The 27,382-nt window shown below is 45.2% G+C and overlaps 1 protein-coding gene across 1 annotated transcript; it reads left to right on the forward strand.

Annotated features, from left to right (window-relative positions):
- The first annotated feature begins 13,208 nt into the window (after positions 1–13,208).
- Positions 13,209–23,985, forward strand: LOC110312364 (uncharacterized). The gene is made up of 4 exons (XM_021185903.3): positions 13,209–13,276; positions 18,691–18,817; positions 19,011–19,071; positions 21,518–23,985. Exons 1-4 carry the CDS (start codon positions 13,274–13,276, stop codon positions 23,010–23,012), a joined length of 1,686 nt encoding a protein of 561 aa, XP_021041562.1. The 5' UTR covers positions 13,209–13,273; the 3' UTR covers positions 23,013–23,985.
- Positions 23,986–27,382: the final 3,397 nt, after the last annotated feature.

The raw sequence follows: 27,382 nt of genomic DNA on the forward strand, positions 1-27,382 counted from the left end.
CCCAGAGATGGTCCCACCCACAAGGGACCTTTCCCCCTTGATCACTAATTGAGAAAATGCCTTACAGTGGTATCTCATGGAGGCATTTACTCAACTGAAGCTCTTTCTCTGTGATAACTCCAGCTGTGTCGAGTTGACACAAAACTAGCCAGTACAAATATCATTAAGAATTGGGGAAATGCACAGAAACCATGATAGAATTTCTACCCACCACCAGGAAGTTTGGCATCCAGAAAAGGGGAAGAAACAAGTGAATGTGGAACGATCAGGACCCTCTGACCATTTAGAGAGATTGAAGGTTGTTGCAGCTAATGTGGAAAATGGCTTGTCGGTTCTTGGAGAGTGAAAGAGAATTCTCATTTCATCCTGAAGAGTGTGCACTGGGTGTGTTGCACAACACAGTGAAAACAAATGATTGAGCACAAATATGCAAAGGGATGTTCCAGGCAGCCCTGTAGAGGTGATCTCTTGTGCGTTGTGTAAAAGCATTCACCTGTCAATAAAATGCTGATTGGCCAATGAGTTGAGGCCGCATTATAAGATGGGACATCTGTCAAAGAGAGAGAAGAATTCTGGGTTTGAGTCAGGCAGGGAGGATTTTCCCAGAACACTGAAGGAAACAGTCACATGAAACTGAGGAGAGGCAACCAAGCACATAGTGGGACTTAGAATCAAAAAATAGGTAATTAAGTTATGAGCTAATTGGGAAATAAGCCAAAGTGTATGGCCTAAGCATATACTCAGGAAATATTAAGACGCCATGTGCAAAAGCCCCATGATTAGATGACTTCTGTCTTAGTCAGGGTTTCATTGCTGTGAAGAGACACCATGACCAAGGCAACTCTCATAAAGGCAAACATTTAATTGGGGCTGGCTTACAGTTTCAGAGGTTCAGTCCCTCATCATCATGGTGGGAAGCATGGCAGCCTCCAGGCAGACATGGTGTTGGAGAAAGAACTGAGAGTTCTCTCTACATCCTGTTCTGAGGGAAGCCAGCAGGAGACTGGCTTCTGCAGATAGCCAGGTGGAGGCTCTCTTCAGGCATTGGGAAGAGCCTGGGCACAAGAACTCCTCAAAGCCCACCTACAAGGAAACACACTTCCTCCAACAAAGCCACACCAAGTCCAATAAGGCCACACCTCCTAGTTCCTAATAGTGCCACTCCCTATGGCCAGGCATTCAAACCACCATAACTTCATTTTAGTCTGTAGTCTCAGGATTTAGTTCATCACTGATACTGGGCTCCCATTTCAGAGTTCTTAGTCTCATTAATAAAAGAACATAAAGAATAGATGCAAATTGGAATTGGAGAATAATTTGACCAAAGTTTAACAGGAGAGCTCCCCCCACATCCCCACCTCCACCCACACCCCCACCCAAGGCAAGCTCTGAGCTTCTGGAAGGGCTGGAAGGAGGATAATGGAGAAGAGAAGCAGGGTGTGGTGGTTTGAATAAGAATTACCTTTGAGTAAGAAGGACACATGCTCCACTATGTTCATAGCAGCCTTATTTATAGTAGCCAGAAGCTGGAAAGAACCCAGATGCCCCTCAACAGAGGAATGGATACAGAAAATGTGGTACATTTACACAATGGAGTACTACTCAGCTATTAAAAAGAATGAATTTATGAAATTCCTAGGCAAATGGATGGACCTGGAGGGCATCATCCTGAGTGAGGTAACTCAATCACAAAGGAACTCACACAATATGTACTCACTGATAAGTGGATATTAGCCCAAAAACTTAGGATACCCAAGATATAAGATACAATTTGTTAAACGCATGGAACTCAAGAAGAATGAAGATTAAAGTGTGGACACTGTGCCCCTTCTTAGAATTGGGAACAAAACACCCATGGAAAGTTAGAGAGATAAAGTTTGGAGCTGTGACGAAAGGATGGACCATCTAAAGACTGCCATATCCAGGGATCCATCCCATAATCAGCTTCCAAACACTGACACCATTGCATACACTAGCAAGATTTTGCTGAAAGGACCAAGATATAGCTGTCTCTTGTGAGACAATGCCGGGGCCTAGCAAACACAGAAGTGGATGCTCACAGTCAGCTATTGGATGGATCACAGGGCCCCTAATGGAGGAGCTAGAGAAAATACCCAAGGAGCTAAAGGGACCTGCAACCCTATAGGTGGAACAACATTATGAACTAACCAGTACCCCAGAGCTCTTGACTCTAGCTGCATATGTATCAAAAGATGGCCTAGTCGGCTATCACTGGAAAGAGAGGCCCATTGGACTTGCAAACTTTATATGCCCCAGTACAGGGGAACGCCAGGGCCAAAAAGTGGGAGTGGGTGGGTAGGGGAGTCGGGTGGGGAGTGTATTGGGGACTTTTTGGATAGCATTGGAAATGTAAATGAGGAAAATACCTAATTAAAAAAAAAAGAATTACCTTTGAGTCCCGCTGTGATGGCTTCTCAACTTGCAGAGGCAGGTGGATTTCTGAGAGTTCCAGGCCGGCCTGATCTACATAGTGAGTTGAGGACAACCAGGACCCTGTAGAGACAACTTCAACCACTACCTCCCACCTCAAAAGAAAAAAAAAAAAGTCTCAGATGGACTGTGGAAGTCTAGACAAGAAAGTTGATTTGAATGATAAATCTGGTGGAAGTTCTGCCAGCCTGCTGGTATCCCTATTTCCCACTTTGAGATGTGAAGGGAACTGACCTGCAGGAATTCTCCATCCCACCCCTTTCCACCCTGTAAAGCTCCAAGCCCCTATACCATGTGCACAGTCTCCACACCTGAGAGAGACTATGAGCTGTCTTTCGGTTGCCTCATTAAAGAACAGTTCTGCTTCTGGAGATGCCTGCCTGCTTCTTTATATCTCCTGTCGCCCCATTAAACCTGATCTAACAACACACACACACACACACACACACACACACACACACACTCACACATCATATACAAACAGCATAAATAAGAGAGAGTTCAAGGAGTAGAAATTAGACTGACTCCTTATTATTTAGTTTCTGACTTCTGGGAAAAGACCGTAGACCCAATCCAATTATAATTGAAAGATTTATTGATTAGATGCTAGCAGGACAACAGCCTTAAAGTCAAATCTCAGCCTTTGTGAAGAATGGGTGTGGGAAAGAGTTTTTTTTTTAAAGAAAAACCACAACAAGGCCTTAGATATCACAAGCAAGCAAAACTGGGTTTGTTCGGCCAAGCTGAAGTGGTTAAGGCAACCCAAAACAATCTTTGGGACCCTGCACAATCAAGTTACAGAAGCCAAATAAAAAATAAAAAAGTTAGTAGGGAGGCAGAGGCAGGCGGATTTCGGAGTTCGAGGCCAGCCTGGTCTACAAAGTGAGTTCCAGGACAGCCAGGGCTATACAGAGAAACCCTGTCTCGAAAAACCAAAAAAAAAAAACAAAAAAACCAAAAAACAAAAAATCAAAAAACAAAAAAGTTAGTCATGTTATAGCACGTACACAATCACAGCTGTACGAGTGCCTAAATCAGGATTACTAGGAACTTAACTTCCTGGGACTGTTGAGTACCCAGATGGATATCTAGCTTGAAAGGGATTTTCTTTAGCCACCACACTCTGGTAACCTGATAGGGAGAAAGGCCATAACTATAATAACAAAGATGATGACATTTCAAAATTGCCACATTTTCTTCATCCTCCCGACAAACAAGAGATCCAAACCTGGCAGGTTAAAGGATTAAAAGGCGTGTAGCATTTGGGAGGCAGAGGCAGATGAGTCTCAGCGCTTGAAGTCTAGAGATGGAGTACCAGGACAGCCAGAGTTACAGAGAGAAGCCCTGCCTCAAAAGCAAAACAAAACAAAGGAACCAAAAACCGAGGGGCCCTCTGGCCAGAGGACCCCCTGTGGAGTGGAACGGCCAGCATGTATTTACCTGACCTATCTGCCTCCCTGTCTTTGTCCAAACTGACAACCCTAATTTGGGGGCAGGATACATTTCCACACCCTTAACCCCCAGCCTTCAAGGAGAGCCTGGGCTTCTGCTTCTGTAGCCTTTCTGATCTGCACACCCTCCTTTCCCTCTGGGGAGTGATGTGTGTGTATGTTGTCACCTCTATAGTCAAAGCCTTTCTTAACTGACTGAGTCTGCTCCTAGATGCTGTTCCCAGGAATTTTCCTGCTGGTACCTGTCATACTCAAGAATTTTCCTGCTTGCTTTCTTCCTTTCTTTCTTTCTTTCTTTCTTTCTTTCTTTCTTTCTTTCTTTCTTTCTTTCTTTCTTTCTTTCTTCCTTCCTTCCTTCCTCCGTCCCTCCCTCCCTCCCTCCCTCCCTCCCTCTCTCTCTCTCTCTCTCTCTCTCTCTCTGTCTTCTTCTTCTTCTTCTTCTTCTTCTTCTTCTTCTTCTTCTTCTTCTTCTTCTTCTTCTTCTTCTTCTTCTTCTTCTTCTTCTTCTTCTTTTTTTCTCAAGACAGGGTTTCTCTGTGTAGCCCTGGCTGTCCTGGAACTCACTCTGTAGACCAGGCTGGCCTCGAACTCAGAGATCCGCCTGCCTCTGCCTCCCAAGTGCTGGGATTAAAGGCGTGCGCCACCACGCCCGGCTGCTTTCTTAAAATACATACATATATATGGTGGGAGAGAGAACTAGCCCAGTTAAGACCTCTAGACAGTAAATCAGTGATCAAAACCATTGCAGCTAAATTCTGAGAGAAAAGGGAAAAGAAAAGTCTGCCCATGAGAGAGACCCGTCCTTTCCAGGAGGTGGGAGAAGTTTCCCCAGCTTTGTCTCATGGATGGTGTAAGTAGAGTTTTACTTGACTAGAGCAAAAGAAGGCATACTCTCTGAGGATGTAAATCTTACAGTAACACTTGTCTCCCCTGAGTGTTCAAACCAAATGGAGGGCCTTAGGAATCAAGCACTAGTTACTTGTATAAGATATTACAAACCACTGGATCAGTAAGCCTCCAGGCCCCAGGGCTTGTTTGCTCTTAAGAGGGAAATTTTGCTTCTTGTTTGGGGACTTATTTTAAAAGATTTATTTATTTATTTATTTATTTATTTATTTATTTATTTATTTATTTAATGTATCTGAGTACACTGTAGCTATACATATGGTTGTGAGCCATCATGTGGTTGCTGGGAATGGAATCGGCCCCGCTTGCTCTGGTCGCTCTGGCCAGCAATTTATTTATTTATTTGTTTGTTTGTTTGTTTGTTTGTTTATTATATCTAAGTACACTGTAGATGACTTCAGACACACCAGAAGAGGGCTTCAGATCTCATTACAGATGGTTGTAAGCCACCATGTGGTTGCTGGGATTTGAACTCAGGACCTTAGGGAGAGCAGACAGTGCTCTTAATCACTGAGCCATCTCTCCAGCTCTGGTTTGGGGACTTTTTAAGTTTTGAACTTTCTGTCTATAAAAGTGTGTTTGTGAGCAAGATTTTGCTGAAAGGACCCAGATATAGCTGTCTCTTGTGAGACTATGCCGGGGCCTAGCAAACACAGAAGTGGATGCTCACAGTCAGCTATTGGATGGATCACAGGGCTCTCAATGGAGAAGCTAGAGAAAGTACCCAAGGAGTTAAAGGGATCTGCAACCCTATAGGGGGAACAACACGATGAACTAACCAGTACCCCGGAGCTCTTGTCTCTAGCTGCATATGTATCGAAAGATGGCCTAGTCGGCCATCACTGGAAAGAGAGGCCCATTGGACTTGCAAACTTTATATGCCCCAATACAGGGGAATGCCAGGGCCAAAAGAATGGGAATGGGTGGGAAGGGAAGTGGGGGGGGGTAGTATGGGGGACTTTTGGGATAGCATTGGAAATGTAATTGAGGAAAATACATAAAAAAAATGTGAAAAAAAAAGTGTGTTTGTGAAGCTGCAGCACAAGCTGAGGTGAAGACTGAGGTGGTGAGGGCTGAGGTGGTGAGTACTGAGGTGGTGAGGGCTGAGGTGGTGAGGACTGAGGTGGTCAGGGCTGAGGTGGTGAGGACTGAGGTGGTGAGGGCTGAGGTGGTGAGGACTGAGGTGGTGAGGGCTGAGGTGGTGAGGACTGAGGTGGTGAGGACTGAGGTGGTGAGGACTGAGGTGGTGAGGACTGAGGTGGTGAGGGCTGAGGTGGTGAGGGCTGAGGTGGTGAGGGCTGAGGTGGTGAGGGCTGAGGTGGTGAGGGCTGAGGTGGTGAGGGCTGAGGTGGTGAGGGCTGAGGTGGTGAGGGCTGAGGTGGTGAGGGCTGAGGTGGTGAGGGCTGAGGTGGTGAGGACTGAGGTGGTGAGGACTGAGGTGGTGAGGACTGAGGTGGTGAGGACTGAGGTGGTGAGGGCTGAGGTGGTGAGGACTGAGGTGGTAGCTGTTGGAGTAGCAGGATTTTATGGACACTGTGTTAGTTTTGAAATGCAAAGTGTCTATGACAGTCAGGCTTTAAAAAAGCCTTTTAAGGTATGGCTCTTATGGGCTAAGGGTTTCTGTATTCCCAAATGAGAATGTTCAAAGTGTTGGGGTCTGTAAATCTGAAACAACCCAAGCCATCACAAGAGTCCAGCTAAGCAAGATCTCTATTTGAATTCGGCAGCAAAAACTGACTGGTCAGGGATAACAGCATAGACTTGGGAGCTAACTGCATCTTCAAACATTCATCTTAGCAGATGAATTTAAGCAGATGACAAAAAATGTATTGTACTCAGACTGCTACTGATTGACCAGGGCCACAGCACAGACTCTGTGGCTGAACTGCAACCTGGAGCCAGAACTTTACAGTGTTTTAAAGCTTGAAGGCCACAAATATCCATGCCAAGTTACAGTTAACATTTTCCACCAGTCAGAATCATCTGTTCTTTCATGGTTAGAAGCAACCTTATGTGTTGGGCAACAAAAGAATAGCCATCTGGAATGCTCCCCTGAAGCCTGGGAACTTGAACTTAATTTCATCTTATGATCAAAATGGAGTCTCAAAACAAAATGGCAGTACTTAGGATAAGTCTCATTTGTTTGATCCCAGCAAAAGGAAACCCCCACCCCAAACCAGGTCCATTAGACAGGCCCAAGGGTCAAGAAATGTTTCCTGTGAATTCCCCCAAAAAGCAGCCAGCCCCCATTGTGTGGCCTGAAGGTCCCCCTTCCCAAAATCTGGCTTATCTCTCACACTGCAGTTGTAATAAAGAAAGGAGTTTCTGTGTTTGATGAAGCACCCCCTCGCTTCCCTACTCTCCACCAGAAACACTGATTCTCCGGGCCTGCAAGGCTCATTCTATCGGCTGAGATACTGAGCGGGAGGGTTTTAGGCTAGCTACGATTCTCTGAGATTCACAAAAGTCTGATCTCTTTTTGTAGGAGTTAAACTGGATCTATTTTTTTCTCAGCTTTTTCTTTCTTTGCTTTTTTTTTGTTGTTTTGTTTTGTTGAGACAGGGTTTCTCTACATATCCCTGGCTCTCCTGAAACTATCTCTGTAAACCAGGTTGGCCTCGAACTCAGAAATCCACCTGTGGGGAAAAAAATGGGGTCCCAGTGTCCAGCCCAAGGCTTGGGCCACTGGGAGAGGCAGGACGTGGGAAATTGGACTGAGCACACCCCTGCTGGGTGGGCATCTGGCTGTGGGGAGCCACAGGAACCCTCTCCGGGGTGGGGAAGCCCAGTCTGAGGTCCCTGTGGAACCTGCCAGAGTGGGGCTTAGGGTCCCTGGGCCTGCACGGAGGCCAGGGACAGCAGGTTCTAGCTCTCAGACCCTGCAGACACAGATGGATGTCGTGGGAGAGCTGAGAACAGAGTGTCCACCAGCATTCGGGTTCCGGCCAGGGCGGAAGGGAGAAAGAACTCTGGCTGGGTGGTGGTGCCGGGGAAGTCCTTAGCTTGCTGAGGGCTGGGTTGGGTTGGCTGGCAGCTGTGACTGGAAAACAGTGGGAGGTTAGACGTGCCTCTTAAGGGGGAAGACCTGCTCCATTGTTCCAGCATGGTGGATCCCGTTGAGAAGAGGCAGTCCATGGTTTTAAGGCGTTTATTGTAGAAAGGCAGGGGGAGAAGAATAAAGGTCTAGGTTTGGAGAGGCAGTGCCCTCTGATCCTGGGGACAGGAGTGGGTTGCAGGCCATGGCCACGTGGAGAGATGGTGGAAGGGAAGGCAGAGAAGTGAGGGGCAAGAGGGCAAGAGGGCAAGAGAGAGAGGCAAGAGATTAAGAGAGGGAGGAAAGGGCAAGCAGCCCCTTTTATAGTGGGCTGGCCCTACCTGGCTGTTGCCAGGTAACTGTGGGGCGGAGCATACCTGGCTGTTGCCAGGTAGCTATATGGGTGGAGTCTGGACAGCCTATGTGACTGAAGGCCACAGAGTGATGGAGCTGGGGCCTCCTCTCAGGAGCCTATGTCTGGGAGCATGGCAAACGGATCTTCCATCCCTTGCAGATTAATCTGCTGGGTCTCCGAGGTTTAAACCTAGCTCGACCAGAAGACAGGCTGCCTTTTACAGTCCCACATCCACCTGCTTCTGCCTCCCAAGTGCTGACTGCACCACACCATACCCAGCTTGTTGATGTTTTCTTATAGTGAGAAGGTCCTTTTGATAAGTATGCAGGTTTGGAGAGGCAGTGCCCTCTGATCCTGGGGACAGGAGTGGGTTGCAGGCTTTCGGAGTCCCATCCTTATGTGTCCTTGGCCATTCAGCAATGATCCTCTCTAGGGCTTCTTTTAGTATCTATTTGGACCTCAAGCTTGGGAAGGTGACCTTGTGAAGGTGGGGTTTCCTTTTTTCTGTCTTGGTTTACTTTTGATTTTGTTTTTGTTTGTTTGTTTTTGAAGATAGGGTTTCTCTGTATAGCCCTGGCTGTCCTGGAACTCACTCTGTAGACCAGGCTGGCCTCGAACTCAGAAATCTGTCTGCCTCTGCCTCCCAAGTGCTGGGATTAAAGGCGTGCGCCACCACCGCCCGGCTTCTTGGTTCACTTTTAAATGTTGGCTTCTTACATTTGGCCAGTGGCAAACAATGCTGACAGGACAGTAACATGCTGACTGTAATGAATTTAGCAAAGAGATTTTAAGCCAGTGTGCAGAGACACCACTCTGCGGGTCGGAAGAATTTATTGGTGGCCACACTGATAAGGCTACCTCTCAGGGTCGAGGGCAGCCAAATGGAGTAAAGCAAACAGACATTATATTGAGGGACCCTTAGAACTTTTTCAGTCCCACACCCTCCTTACAGCTGACCCCTCCCACCTGGGGTCAAGGCTAGGCCAAGTTCCATTTTCTCCCCACAAGAACATTCTTGAGTAAAAATTCTCTAAATATAATGACAGTCACCTGATCCTCTGGAAAGTCCCAGGTGGAGTTCAAATGCATGCCATGCTTGCTAGCCAATAGATTTAAAGGTCAATATGCTCAGCCAATGAGTTTGAACTGTCCCCTTGCTGATGTAACCTGTGCCCCTAATAAGTATAAAAACTGCTTGTAATAGCTAACCCGGGTGGCTTTCTCGTCACTCGTCTAGAGGGACTGATTGAGGGTCGACCCCAATAAACCTGAAAATAAATCTCTTTCTTTTGTATGTATCTGTGTCTCGGTGTCTCACTTGGGACATCTTGAAGTAAGTACCACTGACAGAGGGTGGGGGTCTTACAAAATGTCAACTGGATGGGCTTGAATTGAGCTCTTAGGATTGACTGGGAACTAGATGCTCCTGCCTGAGAAAGTTGATCTTTAGCAGGGATGAGGAGATCTGTTCCTCTGGTAAACAGAAACCAGCCTTTAGGCTTGTTTACCCAATAAAATGTTTTCTGTTTAGGACATTGTCAACACGCCCTGCCATTTTTGGGGGCTGCTCTGGACCTAACAAAGATAAACAGAATACTAGATGGTTTAGTAAACGCATGGTTGTGCAGCCCCAGCTGACTGCCAGAGAACAGAACTCATTGCATCACTCAGAGAACATAGAGGTTTTTATAACAGGTGAGTGAGAGGCTATTTAATCTACTGCTGGACCATTTGTGTGGGGTTTCTATTTGAGGGGGAGAGCTAGATTTTTCTAGCACCCAATACCCTGTTTACACTGGCCATGTAGGGTCAGGGGCCATGTGTCATTCGTCGGAAGGTCAGTTGTAAATGTTTGTAGGAGACACTGTTGTGTGGTATCCACCAGAGAAGGCTGCTCAGACATGGGCGTTAGGTAATAGAAAGTCTTTATTAGCTACCCAGCCACTTCGCTGGTGTTTGGGATCCCAGTATTGTTCTCAGTCTTTCTCAAGGTAAGATTTTATGCATAAGAAACATGTCCTGGGTTGACATACTTCAGTTAACAAGAACAATTAGCCAGAAACAGAACTCAAAAAGCCCAAAAGCAAGGTTAGTACATTTAGAGACTTTCTCAGAACTACAGACTTTGATGGAGTAGTACTTTGGGTTTGGTAGATTTTACTCTCTACTTGCTGAATTTTACAATTCCATCCTGGAGTCAGTTGTGCTAAGGTCTGAGGACCAACTAAGGTCTGGGGTTCTATTACAGCATTATAAATCAAGGGGTTAAGCTGAGAAGTCAGGGTCTAATTTTTTTTTTTTTTTTTTTTGCTATCATGTTTTGAGGAAAAAAAAAAATCTCACTATGTAGCCCTGGCTATCACAGAACTCACTATGTAAACCAGGTTGGCCTTGAACCCACAGAGCTTGGTCTGAATCTTTCTCACAAGTGTATGGGACAATCTACTATACTATCACACCTAAGGGTTTAATTTTTTTAATAAGTTTTATTTTTAAAGTTTAATTTATTTATCTCATATATGTGAAGACACTGTAGCTGTCTTCAGACACACCAGAAGAGGGCATCGGATCCCATTACAGATGGTTGTGAGCCACCATGTGGTTGCTGGGATTTGAATTCAGGACCTCTGGAAGAGCAGTCAGTCCTCTTAACCACTTGAGCCATCTCTCCAGTCCCATGGTTTAATTTTTTAATGTGCATTTTTGCGCTTTTTTTTTTTTTTGCTATTATTTTGAGCCAGTTTTTTGTATAAATTCTGCTTTCTCCATAACTTGGTAACTTGAATGACATGCATTGCTTGTTTGTGTGTTTTTATGTTATTGGTTGAGTATGGGATAAAAAAAAGCTACCTGCCTCATTCCAAATTTTGAGGTAAGAAAAAAACTGTCTAGTAAGAAAGAAAGTCATTGAAGGAAAATGCAAGAACAGACTCAGTTTGACCTGGTAACAGTGTTCAATGGGTGTGCTTGACTGTTAATGTGACACATCTAATTCGGATCTCTCAGGTAGAAAAACACACCTATAATCTAGATTTTTTTGTTGTTGCTGAATGGAGAAAACACATGCTTTTAAATCTTGTTCTTGGGATAGGAAGATATACCTTTAGTCCAGATCTTTAATCCAGATCTAATCTGGGTTTCTGCTTCTGCTGGAAGCCTATATAAGGACATGGGAGAAGGAAGCTTTTATCCTTTGCCTGCTTGTTCTTGCCTTGCTTGCAAGTCCATTCCTACACTGGCATTAGAGCCTAGCTCTTTGTGACTCTGATATCAGTTGAACACCAGCTGAGACATCCAGCCTTGTGTTCTGAGCAACTACTGGATTCTTGGACTTTCTGTTTAAAGTCAGTCATTGTTGGACTAGTTAGACCACAGCCTGTAAATTATTCTATACATCCCTTTCCCTCTCCTCCCTCTCCCTCTCCCTCTCCCTCTCCCTCTCCCTCTCCCTCTCCCTCTCCCTCTCCCTCTCCCTCTCCCTCTCCCTCTCCCTCTCCCTCTCCCTCTCCCTCTCCCTCTCCCTCTCCCTCTCCCTCTCCCTCTCCCTCTCCCTCTCTCTCTTTCTCTCTCTCTCTGTGTATTCTGTTATGCTAAAGAACCGTGTGGTGGTTTGAATTGCTTGGCTAGGCCCAGGGAGTGGCACTTTTAAGACATGTGGCCTTGTTAGAGGAAGTATGTCATTGTTGCAGTGGACTTTGAGGCTCCTAGTGTTCAAGCTCTGCCCTGTGCAGAAGAGAGTCCCTTCCTGGCTGCCTGGAGAAGAAGTCTCCTCCTAGATGCCTTCTGATCAAGATGTAGGGCTCTCAACTCTTACAGTACCATATCTGCCTGGAGGCTGCCATGCTTTCCACCATGATGATAATGGACCGAACCTCTGAAACTGTAAGCCAGCCCCAATTAAATGTTTGCCTTTATAAGAGTCGCCTTGGACATGGTGTCTCTTCACAGCAATAAGACCCTAATTAATACAAACCCTAACACACAGCAAGAGCAGATGTTTATTGGTCTGAGAAAATAAGGCCTCCAAACCTGAACACATCACAAAGGCTCTGGAAATCCGTTTTTGCAGTAGAGAACAGGGCAGGAGGCGCTGATTTCAACAGGCCCAGAAACTGGTTTTCTGGGTAAACGGTTTTTGTTTTGTTTGTTTGTTTTTTGCTTTTTGTTTTTTGTTTTTTTTTTTTGTTGTTGTTGTTTTTTAAACTGCAGGGTGAGAGACAAGTCAGGTTGCCTATTTTTGTCAATTTGTTTGTTTGTTTGTTTGTTTGTTTGTTTTTTCGAGACAGGGTTTCTCTGTATAGTCCTGACTGTCCTGGAACTCACTCTGTAGACCAGGCTGGCCTCGAACTCAAAAATCTGTCTGCCTCTGCCTCCCAAGTGCTGGGATTAAAGGCGTGTGCCACCACCACCTGGTTATTTTTTGTGAATTTTATTGGTGGAATATTTCGCAAAGTCTTGTACAGACTGGCGGTATAGTGGTGGGTTGTGGGAAGATGAGAGCGGGCAGAGAGGTTTCCTTTAATCAGGCCCTTCCTCCTAATCCTACTCAAAGCAGCTCTTAAAGAGTTGTCTCCATGACCAGAGTCTGGAATTCTCTTGCTCTGACCCCATTCTTAGGAGGAAGAATTAGGAACTGCTGACTGTGAATTATTACAAGCAAGAGAACAAACTTCGCTTACATGCACACTGTCACCCAGACAGGGCTAGAACGCAAGGGTCTAGAGTGTAATCTGCTTGCTAATTTACCTAATAAAACTTGCATGTCCTGTCACTAGCGCTCCAGGACCTGAGCCAAGGGCTCGCTGGCCTATCGTGATAAAGGTTAGGCTCGCTGGCCTATCAGGGTAAAGGTTATTACTTTAGTGCCTGAAGTGTCCAATGAGAAGTACGCTTCTTGCATGAGGGGCTTTGTCTGACCGAGGTCTGTTTCCTTAACACCCCCCCCCCCCATGCCCCCCAAATTAGGCATGTTTGTGTTATTTGGAAGTATGTCCTAGATGCCAGGCCTAGATATCAGAGTCGCCTTCACCTACAGCAGGAGCCGCAGGAGCACACCAGGACACTCCGGGGCTGGAAATGGTACGTTCGGCCTGTGACTTAGATGTGGGCAGGATGCTGCGGCAGCAGACGGAGACCGCAATGGGAGCAGGTCTTGCAAGACAGCTGAGTCTGCAGCGGAGTCTCATCTGGCTCCGCTGGGTCTTGCCGCTCCGATTCCGCTGGGTGGAGCTGGTCCATCAGACAGAGCGGTGGTCTCTCCCTCTCTGAGCGCTCGGCGCTGCAGCGTCTGGGGTCAGCTGGGCTTCTCAACCAAGGTCTCTGGAGGGTCCTGAGGAGCCAACCCTGGGAGTTGGATTGGGACTCTTCTACGGGGGATGAAGGTGGAGCTGCGTGGATGGTGAAGTTAGGACACGAGTCCTATAACTGTTTCGTCCTCCCCTGAAAATCTCGACACACCCTATGCAGTGTCTCAGGGCGCAGCTACCCAGAGGACTTTGTGATTCTCAGTGTTGAGAGAGAGATGTGGGGCGGGCGGGGGTGGGTGGGTTAGACATATTGGAGCAGCGAGTGGCCCCATCCTTTCTGGAACAAACGCCCATAGTGCAGTGGCTCTCACCCTTCCTAATGTTCATGTTGTGATCCCATCCATAAAATTACGTTCGTTGCTCCTTTATAACTGTAATTCCGCTACGGTTATGAACCGCAATGTAAACATCTGACATGCAAGGTATCTAACATACAACCCTTGTGTGGGCAGAGCAGGCTGGTACTGGTACTGGACTCACAGATCTGCCTAGTTCTGCCTCTCCAGTGCTGGGATGAAAGATGTGCACTTCCACACCTAGTGATTCCAGTTTGAATCACTAACATCAACCAGCAGATCACACGGGGGCATTTCACACAACCAGAGACAACACGGGTTACAGATGGCTAGGAAATAGTTAAAGAGCCTGCAGAATCAGTCTGTCCGGAAGACACAGGGAGAGAGCTGAGGTAGGTGAGTGGGGAGTCTCCAGGGGACCAGCTAAGGCTTGGCAGTGCAGGTACGTGGATGCCAAATGCCTCTTGGGAGGACAGGCTATTGGATGGTGACTTTCAAGTGGGCTGAATATTTTGCCATGAAGAAACTGCTGTGGTGAGGGACATGGTGATCCAGGAGTTGACAAGTGTGCTGGCTTTTGACAGCTGACCCTGCCACTCTCTGGAAAGAGGGTTCCATCTGTTGTGGACCAAAAGCCTCTGTATCTGGCATTTCTGGTATGATCTGGTATGTGTTCAGGTGTTGCTACTTATTGACACAGTTAATGGTGTGCTGGCAGATGGTGGTTGTGTTTGTGTGTGTGTGTGTGTAACAAGCTGCACTTGTGTAAACAGTCCCCCTTTCCTGGTACTGAGACTCTGTAGCAAATCAGGTCAGTATGGTTGTTGTCCAAGGTGACACTCTTCTAGGGTAGCTCTGACACAGAGGTTATGATACTCTGCACAGCAGAGTGACCTAGAGCAGTCCCTGCCCACCCTCGACCTTGTCTCTGTGTCACCCAGAGATGCTTGCTTTTCATAGGAGTGCCACAGAGTTAAAGGATGTTTCCTCTGAACTCATTTGTGTCCTTGGGCACAGAGTGCCTAGGACTAGGAGTAAATCTGTGGTTTTGCAAGTCTTCCTGACATTGCCAAACTCACTGACCTCTCCTCCCATTGACTGGGGACCCTGCACTCAGTGCAATGGTTGGTTGTGAGCATCTGGCTTTGTCTTTGGAAGGCTCTGGCAGGGCCTCTCGGGAGACAGCCATATTAGCTTTCTTTCAGCAAGCATTTCTTAGCATCCACAGTAGTGTCTGGGTTTGGTGACTGTATCTGGGATGAATCCCCAGGTAGAACAGTTTCTAGATGGCCTTGCCTTCAGTCTCTGCTCTACACTTTGTCTCCATATTTGCTCCTGTGTGTATTTTGTTTCCCTTTCTAAGAAGGACCAAAGCACCCACATGTTGCTCTTCCTTCTTCTTGAGCTTCATATTACTTTTTTTGTTAAAGATTTTATTTCATGTATGTGAGTACACTGTTGCTATCTACAGACACACCAGAAGAGGGCATTGGATCCCATTACAGATGGCTGTGAGCTACCATGTGGTTGCTGGGAATTGAACTCAGGACCTCTAGAAAAGCAGTCAGTGCTCTTAACCACTGAGCCATCTCTCCAGCCTGAATATATAACTTTTAACATGTCTTTTCTTTTTCCTTTCTTTCTTTCTTTCTTTCTTTCTTTCTTTCTTTCTTTCTTTCTTTCTCTCTTCCTTTTTTTTACTTGATGGTTCATTTTTATATGTTTGGTATTTAAAGAATTTAGGATCTTTTTCCTCCAAGATTTATTTGTGTGTGTGTGTTGACATCATGTGTGTGTAGTGTGCATGTCTGATACCTGTGGAGTCCAGAAGAAATTACTGGATCCTCTGGAAGTAGAGTCACGGACAGTTGTAACAACCATGATTGGAGCCAAACCCAGATCCTCTACAAAGCCAGTGAGTGCTATGAACTTCTGAGCCTTCACTGCGGCTGCTGGGTCTCTTTATTATTTTTATTTTTCCTCTCAATAAAAGAAGTTTATGTTTTAATGAAAACATTATGGTTGCATCTGAAATATACCTGAGACACACAGACTTGCCAGGAGTCCTACACACCTGTTCTTAAGTAACTTGAAACATGCATTATAGATTTGTCTTTTGTTGAACAAAGAACTCTACTGACTCTGGGGTGCAGAGTCATGACCTGCATGAGCTATGGTCATGCACCCCAGACCTGGAGAATTTAAGACTCCCCATTTTTCAAAATGGCTCAAAGGACTGTAACATTCCCTTTCTTCTTTCTGACTCTGTGGAGCAAGCTTTCTTTCCCACTTTGGGCTTGCCCTCCCGTATTTCGGCTTCCTTCTATTTTCTCTAAAGCGTTCCTCTCCTCTGTGCAGCTGACTGCACTGTGGGGTGGACCTCCCTGCCAGTTTATATGCCCTGGCTGTTCTCCCCTCCCTCCTGTTCTCCTGTCCATGTACCTGCTCACATCTTACAAGTGACTTGCACTGAAGTTTTCATTTAAACTCTGAAAAGATGTCCTTGAGCTTTAACCAACCAACCAAACAAACAAAGCCCCGTCTTCTTTGGGCCTGTAAGGCAACAGAAACCACACATTTAATGTCTCCCCCAGCAGTGACATAGTGGGCATTCAAGGGCAATGCTGAGAGCAGTGCCAAGGTTTTAGGGGGTGGGGGTACCTCTGGGACACTCCTGACCAACAGCTTCTGGCATGGGCTTTTTATTTGACAACCTGTGGCTTCTATCAGGGAGCACAGTCCCTGGGTAGGGGACTGGTTGTAGACATTTATTATAGACATTCATTTGCAGGTAATAAATTTGGTCAAGTTTTTTTTTTTCCTAAGACAGGGTTTCTCTGGGTGGCCTTGGCTGTCCTGAAACTTGCACTGTAGGCCAGATTGGCCTCAAACTCACAGACTACTCTGCCTCTGCCTCCGAGGGTTGGGATTCAATGTGTGTACAACCACTGCCCTTCCAAGAATTTTACTTTAATGTGTGCTTTAGAAATTATAGAGGTGACATGTTGGTGAATTAGAGCTCTGTCTAAAGACATATGTCATCTGTCCCTTTGTTTAATGATTTAGTAGAATTCTCACATAAAAGTGGTGTGATGGCTCCATTGTTTATCAACCTGGCATACCTGGGAAGTGGGGATCTCAACTGAGGAACTGGCTCCACCAATTTGACCTTGCCTTCAGGGCCTTTTCTTTTTTCTCTCTCTCTCTCTCTCTCTCTCTCTCTCTCTCTCTCTCTCTCTCTCTCTCTCTCTCTCTCTCTCTCTCTTTCTTTCTTTCTTTCTTCCCATAATTTGGAAGCCTGGGTCTTAAAGAATTTTTTTTCTATTTATTTATTTTATATGTATGAGTGCACTGCAGCTGTCTTCAGACACACCAGAAGAGGGCATCAGATCCCAGTACAGATGGTTGTGAGCCACATGTGGGTGCTAGGAATTGAACTCAGGACCCCTGGAAGAGCAGTTAGTGCTCTTAATCGCTGAGCCATCTCTCCAGTCCCCAGAGCATTTTCTTAAATGCTAATTGATGAAGGCCTAGTCCAGTGTGGGTGTTGACATCCCAGGAAATAGGGGCTCAAGCGTGGAGGAGAAGAATAACCCAACAAGCCAGTGAGCCCTGTTCATGCGTGCTCTCTGCTTCAGTTCTTGCCTGCACACTCCTTCCTTTAGTCTGCTCCCTTAGTTTCCATCACTGATAGACTGACCTGTAATCCATATAAACATATTCCTGCCCAAGTTGCATTTGGTAATGATATGTCATAGCAACAGAAGGAAAAATAGGACACTACTGAGAAGAACTGCTTGTCACGAGTCCTGTTTGCTGTTTGATTAAGGAACCCAGTTAAACACTTTCATTTTTTAAAGATTTATTTATTTATATGTATATGAATACACTGTTGCTGTCCTCAGACACACTGGAAGAGGGCATCAGATCCTATTACAGATGGTTGTGAGCCACCATGTAGTTGCTGGGAATTGAACTCAGGACCTCTAGAAGAACAATCAGTGCTCTTAACTTCGGAGCCATGTCTCCAGCCCGAGCTGTACACTTTATAATATCTGCCTTTTATGCAATCGCTGAACATGTATTCAGGTTCATGGCAAGTTGTAAAAAGAAGTATTAACCAGAGGTCCAGTGAGTTGGCTCAATGGATAAAGGCATAAGCTAAATACGGTCTAAGTTCAACCTCTAGAACCAACTTCCACAGGATGCTTCTAACTTCCACTAGTGTTCTGTGGCATGCTCACACTTCCCACCCACATTACACACTAAACCAAGGTTTTAAAACCACATACGAGTAGTGTCTACCAACCCAGGTAATGTAGACAGACAATATGTTGGATTTTAAGCAGCTAGCATCCTTCTGATGAGTATGAATTCATTGTTAGGATTATTAGGGAGAAGAGGATGTTGTTGTTTTAAACGTGGGGTAGAATTGTTATCAACTGAGAAATCTACCTCACTCTTTATAGCTCGGGTGGGAAGGGACCTCTCCAGATCTCAGTTCTCAGGTACCAGGATGACTGTTGTGTCCAGCATTTCTAAGCACACATGTTCTAAGGACAGCTGATGCTGATCCATGGTGGGTAGTAGACAATAGAACTTGGGATGACAGTTGTTAGAAAGATGCAGTGCAGGAAGAGGAACTGCACAGTCATCTGCACGAGAGCTCATCCTACTTTGATGTTTCTTTCCCAGAAAGCTCCAAGTTACTTTTAGCATTTGTGTTTGAGGAATCTTGGTCTGTATGAGCAGTAGATTGTGATGACCACGACAACTTGAACCCTTGTGGAACATAGTTTCATGTCACCTTATGTCACCTTCTTATTAATTCTGTATGTGTCTGTGGTACCAAGAGGCTTACTTTCCTGGAAATGTATGTGTGTGCTTTTAGGAGTCAGTAAGCTTTGAGGATGTGGCTGTGAAGTTCACACAGGAGGAGTGGATTGTGCTGGATCCATCCCAGAAGAAGCTGTACAAAGATGTGATGCAGGAAACCCTGAAGAACCTGGCTTCCATAGGTAAACATGGGCATTGGCTTTTGTAGTCCATCAAGGACAAGTGTTTCTAGATAGTGTGGATGTATGAATTGGGACAGGGAGAAGGGAATTGGGGTGAATATGTCAGGTGGGATACACAAATGAATTTAGCTGGAATTCAGAACTTTTTCTCTAATTAATAATTAGTAATTGGTTTTCTGTGTCTGCATTTTAGGAAACAAGTCGGGCAAACAGAAGGTTATAAATGAGTATGGAAAACTATGGAGAAAACTAAGGTAATTTCTTTGCCACGAGATAGCCATAGTCTTGAGAGCTGTTATGTTGGGACATCTCACAAAGAAGCAAAAGATGTACGTGATGTCAAGCATCAAACCAATTACTACCAAACTAGAATACAAACCAACATACAAACCAAACTAGAATGTGTTGATGTCATATGTGATCTAGTACCATAGCTTATATCTTAGCTTGGTTTTGTATTGCTGTACTCGAAGACCAGGAGCCAAGGCCGCTTGGGGTGGAAAGGTTTGGTTTTTCTTTTGTTTTTTGTTTTTGTTTTTGTTTTTTTTTTTTTGGCTTTTCGCGACAGGGTTTCTCCATATAGCCCTGGCTGTCCTGAAACTCACTCTGTAGACCAGGCTGGCCTTGAACTCAGAAATCCACCTGCCTCTGCCTCCCAAGTGCTGGGATTAAAGGCGTGTGCCACCACTGCCTGGCAGGGTGAAAAGGGTTAATTTCACCTTTTAGTTAGCAGTCCATGATCCAGGGAAGTCCGGGCATGAACTGAAGCAGAGGTCATGGAGGTGTGCTGTTTACTGTCCTGCCCTGTGTCCTGCTTCAGTTTTCTTATGCACCTCATGACCCCTTCCCCAGGAGTTATACTGGTCGAGTGGGCTGGATTATCAATAAAGAATATTCTCCACAGGCTTCCTTACTGGTCAGTTCAATGAGGACATTTTTTTTTCAACTAAAGTCCTCTAGGTTTTGTCCAGCTGACAAAATACTAACTAGCAAAATCGATTCTCTATCATTATGACTCATAAACACCTCAGTATTTAGCCAGGGTCCGTCCTGTCCTTTTGGTTTGTCCACAAGATGTCATGTTAATATTAATATCACAATTTAGCACATTGGAAACAGTTTTAAGAAATTTCAACAGTTTTAAAAGTCCACGGGCTCCTAAACACCGAGCGTCTCTTTCAAAAGCGTCTGAACTGTGGACTTGCAATATTGAAAAAACAAAGAATGTTCCATGCTTTCTTACTCCACTAGGGAAGAACCAGGACATAATCACAATCAAAGCAAACGGAAACGAGCTTTGAGCAGTATAAATATTGGAAATATTAGGCTTCCACTCATGAAAGTGAAACATAATCTCCTGGACTCCCAAGGTCTTGGACAGCTCCACTTTCTCAGAGATGCTACCAGCGGCACACAGATTGTGACCACAGGGTCAGGCCAGGCCAGTGCCGCATCATGTGTCGTTCTGGGATGTCATCCTACCCTGTTAGTAGCTCCTTTATGTTTTCCACTGTAACGGAGGCTCAGCCTTCTCCTATGTAGACAGAGGGGAGGGCTTATTTGTCTTACATGTCCTGGTCACAGTCCATCATTAAGAGAAAGTCAAGCTGTCAGGGACTCTAGGCTGTCAGGGGCCAGAGAACTGGGACTGAGACCCATGGAGGAAACGGCTTACTGACTTGCTCTTCAGGGCTTGCTCAGCCTGCTTTCTTATATATTCAGAATCATCAGGGTGACACTACCCACAGTTGGCTGGTCCCTCCTACACTGATGATTGACCATGAAAATGCCCCCACAGTTTGCCTAAAGATGATCTAATAGAAATATTTTCTTAGCTTGAGATTCCATTTTCAGATGATTCTACATTGTATCAAGTTGGACAAACAAAACTAGCCAGGACACACTTCATAATTTCAAAATGATATTAAAAAAATTGCCTTAGCCAGTAACAGTGCTGTCAAGGAAATCATAATGGTCAGAGTTCAGTTCCCAGAACCCACATAAAACAGCACGTATCTGTAGACCTAGCACTTCTCAGAGAGAACAACGTAGAATTCTAGAATACTCCTGAAACTTGCCCTGCGCATCTCCCATGTACCCTAGCACACACCTACAAACATTGTTGATGATCACATTTTTTTAGATCTTTTTTTTTAAAGATTTATTTATTTATTTTATGCATATGAGTACACTGTCACTGTCTTCAGACACACCAGAAGAGGGCATCAGAGCCCATTACAGATGGCTGTGAGCCACCACCGTGTGGTTGCTGGGAATTGAACTCAGGACCTCTGGAAGAGCAGTCAGTGCTCTTAACCACTGAGCCATCTCTCCATCCCCAGATGAACACATTTTTAAAACTTAATGTTGTATTGATTTATTCACCAGCCATGGGGACAAGTTGGGAATGACTTATTGTCAAAAAACAGAAGGTGATTTGACGGACACCATTGCACATCCAAAATGTTCCAAAGATTGTGACTTGAGATAGATGTTGAAATGCTATGTGAATGTTTAGCGTTCTCAAGGAGAACCATACATGAATCGCACTGTTTCTAGTCTCGCTGTCCTCGGGAGACTTGGAAAGCATGCAGTCTGAACACGTTACAAACTGTTTCCCAGCATGAGACCAGCATTCATTCCTGTGTTCAGTCGTTCGTAACCACTGTCTCAGGCATGCTCTTTTCTTTTGTTTTGCAGCAGCCACCTGGCAGAGAAATTCAGCGACTATAATGAAAATCATCAGTGTGCAGAAATCTTCAGCTGCAGTCCAGGGCACTCTGTGAGCCTGCAATCTTGTCCAGGACTTGCTACATTTGAAAAGAATCTCTGTGAAGAAGGTAGAATTGGTCATTCGTCTCTGGGTGTGCCATTGAACCATCTGGTAGGACCTTATGAAGACCAGGAACACGGACAGCCATTGTATAAACATAAGGAGCTTGGGAGCAGCTCCAATTCTCTGTCCCTTCAGATGCATACAAACACTCACACTGGAGAGAAACCTTCCAAAAATAAGGGCTTTGAAGAAGACCTTCCTTGTGTCAGATCTGGCCAAATGTATGAACAAAATGACTATTCAAAGAAGTCTTATGTGCACAGGCCACGTGGGAAAGGCTTCACGCATCCCAGTCCTTTACAAAGACCTGAGAAGAGTCACAGCGTTAAGAAGCCCTATGTATGTGAACTGTGTGGGAAAGGCTTTGCCCGGTTTGGTAACCTTTTAAGGCATCAGAGAACTGACACAGGTGAGAAACTTTTTCTGCCTGGTCATTATGCAAGAACTCTTCCTCGGTCTGCTTGCCTTAGAAGAAGAATGAGTGTCCGCAATGGCGAGAAACCCTATGTATGTGAACACTGTGGGAAGACGTTTCTTGATTCTACCTACTTTAGAATACACAGGAGGATTCACACTGGTGTGAAACCCTATGTCTGTAAGCAGTGTGGGAAGGCCTTCACTGCTTCTCGGTACCTCAAATCGCACGAACTAACGCACACTCGGGAAAAGTCTTATGTGTGTGAGCTCTGTGGGAGCGCCTTCACATTTTGGTATCAGTTTCAAAAGCACAAGGTAACTCACAGTGGTGTGAATCCTTACGTTTGTAAGCAGTGTGGAAAAGGCTTTCCTTATTCCAGTTCCCTAAAAACACACGAGAGGATTCACACTGGTCAGAAGCCCTATGTGTGTAAGCACTGTGGGAAAACCTTTGGTAGTTCCGGGAACCTTAAAAGACATGGAAGTACTCACACTGGTGAGAGACTCTACATCTGCAAGCAGTGTGGGAAGTCATTCAATAATCACAGTTCCTTTCAGTTCCACAATCGAATGCATACTGGAGAGAATCCCTACAAGTGTAAGCAGTGTGGGAAGGATTTAGCTTCCTCTTCCTCCCTTCAGAGCCACGAAAGGAATCACTCTGGAGAGAAGCCCTATGCGTGTTTGCAATGCGGGAAAGCTTTCAGTTCTGACAGCTCTCTTCGGAAACATAAAATAATGCATAGTGAAGAAAAACCCTATGTATGTAAGCACTGCGGGAAATCTTTCCGTCGCTTTTTTGAGGTTCGGGTACATGAGCGAATTCACAGTTCTGAGAGACCCTATGAGTGTGAGACCTGTGGGAGAGGCTTTTTGAGTTCAACTCACTTACGAAGGCATGTACCAGTTCATAGTAGGACAGAAAAGGATGTTAGTAAATAACATGAGAAACTCGGTGGTAGTTCTCACGAAGTCAGACTGCATGAAGTAGGTTATTGCTAGCAACGTGGGGAAGTATCAGACAAATTTGAGAAGATGGTATACTTTTGAATCGATGTAGGTATTACTACCAGAAATTCTCTTCTAATATATGGGAGCAGACCCTGGAGAAATGCTGCAAGCCACGTGATAAAATCCTCAGCGTTCTTTTCATTGTAGAGAAGATGTGAAATAGCTCACACTGGAGAAAAACCTTAGGCAGGCCATGTGGAAAGCCCTTAGTTCTCAGGGGGCCCTCGAGACATGGTAGTTGTCATTTAGAGAGAAATCCTTCATATATAATGTGGTGATTTGAATAAGGATGCTCCAAATATGCTTATATATTTGAATATTTAGTAACCAGGGAGTGGAATTGTTTTGAAAGGCTCACAAGAATTGGAAGGTGTGGCCTTTTTTAGAGTAGATGTGAACTTTTCGGAGGTGTGAGGTGTAAGACTGGGGGGTGGGCTTGGAGGTTTCAAAAGCCTGTGCAAGATCCAGTTACTCGTTCTTTGTGACTGTTTTTGTGGATCAGGATGTAGCTCTCAGCGACTGCGTAAGTTCCCAGACATGATGCTAATGGTCTGCATCTCTGAAACTGTAAGCAAGCCCCCAATTAAATGCCTTCTCTTATAAGTGTTCCTTTGTCATGGTGTCTCTTCACAGCAATAGAACAGTGTCTAAGACATAGAATCTTACAAAACTGTCAGTCATCTTAAATAGACATGAAATAACTCACTGTGGAGTAGCCTAACATACAGGATTTGTAACGTCTCCATTATTACTTTGTTAGTACTTCAGAAGAATGCACCGAGAAAACCCCTAGCATTGGAAAGCATGTGGGGAGATTTCTGGATTCAACCCAAAAATTAAGAAATACCAAAGTTTGAGAAACAAGTTTGATTAAAAGAGATCCTTGAATTTGGTCAGACAATCTCATCCACCAAGTCTGTGTGCCCCCTCTGGTGATCAGTCGTTCCCAGGGCTGAGATGGCTATGAATATCACTTATTGCCAGGTGTGGTGGCTCTGGCATGTGTCCTACTTGGGAAGCTTGTGAGAAGGATTCCAAGTTTCAGAGCTGTCTGGGCGTATTGAGTTCCTGGTATTCCCAGGGAAACTGGGCTCCCCTTTCGAGGATTGTATCCTGATAATAATAAGTGAGCCCAGAAGAAATCTCAAGGACTGTTTTAGAAAGTTTGAGTCAAAAACCACATACCAGGGCTGGTGAGATGGCTCAGTGGGTAAGAGCACCCGACTGCTCTTCTGAAGGTCCAGAGTTCAAATCCCAGCAACCACATGGTGGCTCACAACCATCCGTAACAAGATCTGGCGCCCTCTTCTGGAGTGTCTGAAGACAGCTACCGTGTACTTACATATAATAAAAACCACATACCAGGCAAGCTATAGGTCTTGGAGGAAGTGTCTCCTCCTACTCTTTTCCCTCCCTCCTAACCCCGTCTCCCTTTTTAACTTCGTAATTTCACAAATGTGAGTGTTTTGCCTGCATCTGTATCTGTTTGGTGTATGTGTACCTGGTGCCCAATGAGGCCAGAAGACAGCATTGAGCCCCCAGGAATTGGAGTTACAGATGGTTTGAACCTCCATGGTGGGATGTTGGGAGTTAATGCCAGGGACTCTGAAGTGCTGCCAGTGCTCCTGACCACTAAGCCATGTCTCCAGGCAAACAACTAGGTAACAACTGCCAGATAACTTGGTTTGTACTATGTAGCCCAGGCAGGATGTTCTCACACTCACTGCGATGCTCATGCCTTATTCTGTCATCACAGTTTGAAGTGGTATTTTGACAGGAAGTATATCTGTTTTCATTTCCAAAAATTACACAGCTAAAAATACTCAATTGCCCATTTACTGCATGTTAAGCAAGCACTTTCCCTTATATACGTGTCTAGTCTTCGTGGTTAGATAGGTGAATATAGACACCGTTTGCTCCATCTTATTACATATTATTAGTTTCTGACAGTGCCCCTTCCTAAGAGCAGCTTCAGTATATTTGACCACAAATAGGCGTTCTAACCATAAAGAGACAAGATACCAAGATGCTGCTGCAGGTTGACTTGGTGAGCTCTTTGACTATTGAGTAGTCTGGGGTGACCTCCTTCCTGGAAAGGTGGAAGCTTTTTGAAGCCATCCACGCCTACAATTTAGTCTGTTGCAGTTACATTAGGTGCATGATTTAGTGGGTGAGTATGGCTGTGATAAACACCACAAGCCAAATGACTGGGGAGTCAGGGTTTATCTGGCTTTTTACTTCCAAATCACAGTTCATCATCAAAGGAAGTCAGGACAGGAACTCAGACAGGGCAGGAAGCTGGAGGCTGATGCAGAGGCTCCAGAGGGGTGCTGCTTACTACTGCTTGCTCACACTGGCTCGTTCAACCTGCTTTCTTACAGAATCCAGGACCATCAGCCCCGGGATAGCACTATCTATAATGGACTGGGCCCTCCCCCATCAATCATAAATGGAGAAAATGCTCTACAGCCTTGCGTTCAGCCTAGTTTTGAAGCATTTTCTCAATGTTGGTTCCCTCTTCTCAAATGACTCTAGCCTGTGTCAAGTTGTCATAACTAACCAGTACAGTGCAGGAGCCCATGAAAGGAAAAGACAGCAGGGCCTGTGTATGACTCGCCAACCTGTCAAGACCAGCTTTGTTTTCCTAATGTGCTCAGGTTGGCAATCTCATACCCAGAATCAAGCCTTCCTGTTTATTTTTTCAGTGTCCTTCACCTCACCATAGTCAACTTAACATTTAAAAACATTTTTATTTTTATATATTTATGTATAGGTATGACACATTTTCATTTTTTTAATATTTATTTGTGTGAGTATAGACATGTGTGACGGTAACCCGAGTCCAGAAAGCCACTAGTATTGCTTCTCAACTTGTGGGTTGGTGGCCTTTTAACAACCCTCCCTCTCCAAAAAAAAAAAAAAATGTACATTACGATTCATAACAGCAGCATCACAGTTATGAAATAGCAACAAAAGCAATGTAATGGTTTGAGTTGCCAAATGAACTATATTAAAGGGTCACAGCATTGGGAAGGTTGAAAACCACTCACTACCTTAGAGCAAGCTGGAATTGTGAGCTTACAGGGGTGGGTGCTGGAAACTGAAGTCTGGTTCTGCCCAAGAGCAGAAGGTGCTCTTAATCACCAAGCTATGTTCCCAGCTCCTCAACCCAATATCTTAACATTCGCATTAACCCCAGCACTTGTTTTCACCACAACAAAGAGAAACATCTGTACAACAGCATGGATGACAAACGCGGTTCTATCTGAAGCCTCTGGGAGCACTGCTCTCACATCTCAGACCCACACACAGTCGTGCATACGTAAACGCAATTAAAAAGAAATGCTTCAGAAAGGCATTCTGTTTCCAGTTTTGTTTCTGATGCAGGTGTGGGGGTGGTGAGGGCCGGGCCCCGGACTTCACAGAAGCTCAGCAAAGCGCTACCACTGAGAAGGCTATGCTGACTCCAGACAAGCTTCAGGAGACAGGCCTAAATATGTTTCCATGAACTGGACAAGTCCAGGCAAGCTCAGGCAAGTCAGTTACTAGAAAAACCCCAGGCTTCAGGCAGCTAGTCAGAAGCTGTCCAGCCACCCAACCTGAGGCAAGGACAATGGGCCAGCAGCACTTTCCAGCTGCCATGCCCCATAATGGCTCTGGGATGTCCCTAGATATGAACTCAACAGATTAAGATAGAGGTCACCTACCCGGAGTTCCCCTAGTGTGCTTTAAATCAGGCCTGCGAGCTCACTTCGGGGGGTCTCTCTGTCTTTATCTTGGTAGTGGGAGACCCCAGCATGATGGACTTCTGCAGAATAAAACACTCTGTGTTTACATACTGCTCGAGTCCCCTGTATCATTCTTCCAACAATCATGAACCCTTACACCATTAAGATGCCTATCTAGCCCTGCAGTCTTTTTGGAAAATACTTGGCTTTTGGAATTGGCTTTGAGGAAGACCACAACAGCCAAAGAGTAGGAAGCCAGATATAGCCGCTGATTATGGTTCTGAAAGTGCAAGACCCGAAAAGCCTTACGTCCGGGATGTCCCACTCACAGAGACGCAGAGACGGCGATCGATGCAAAAAGCAAGAGGTTTATTAATCCAGCATGCTGGGGTCGTTCTGAAATCAGGATAGAAGCAACCCTGAGTAGCTAAAGCACACACCTTTTATACATTTGGGGAGGAGGCAGTTTATTATTGGTTAACCTTTAGCGACATTAAGGGGCAGACTTAAGGACCGGAGACATTGTGTGGGCTTTTCTATACAATCAGAAGACTTGGCACACCTTGCAGTGAG

Source organism: Mus caroli, unplaced genomic scaffold, assembly GCF_978045245.1.
Source record: "Mus caroli unplaced genomic scaffold, Mus_caroli_1 scaffold_18, whole genome shotgun sequence".
NCBI lineage: Eukaryota > Metazoa > Chordata > Mammalia > Rodentia > Muridae > Mus > Mus caroli.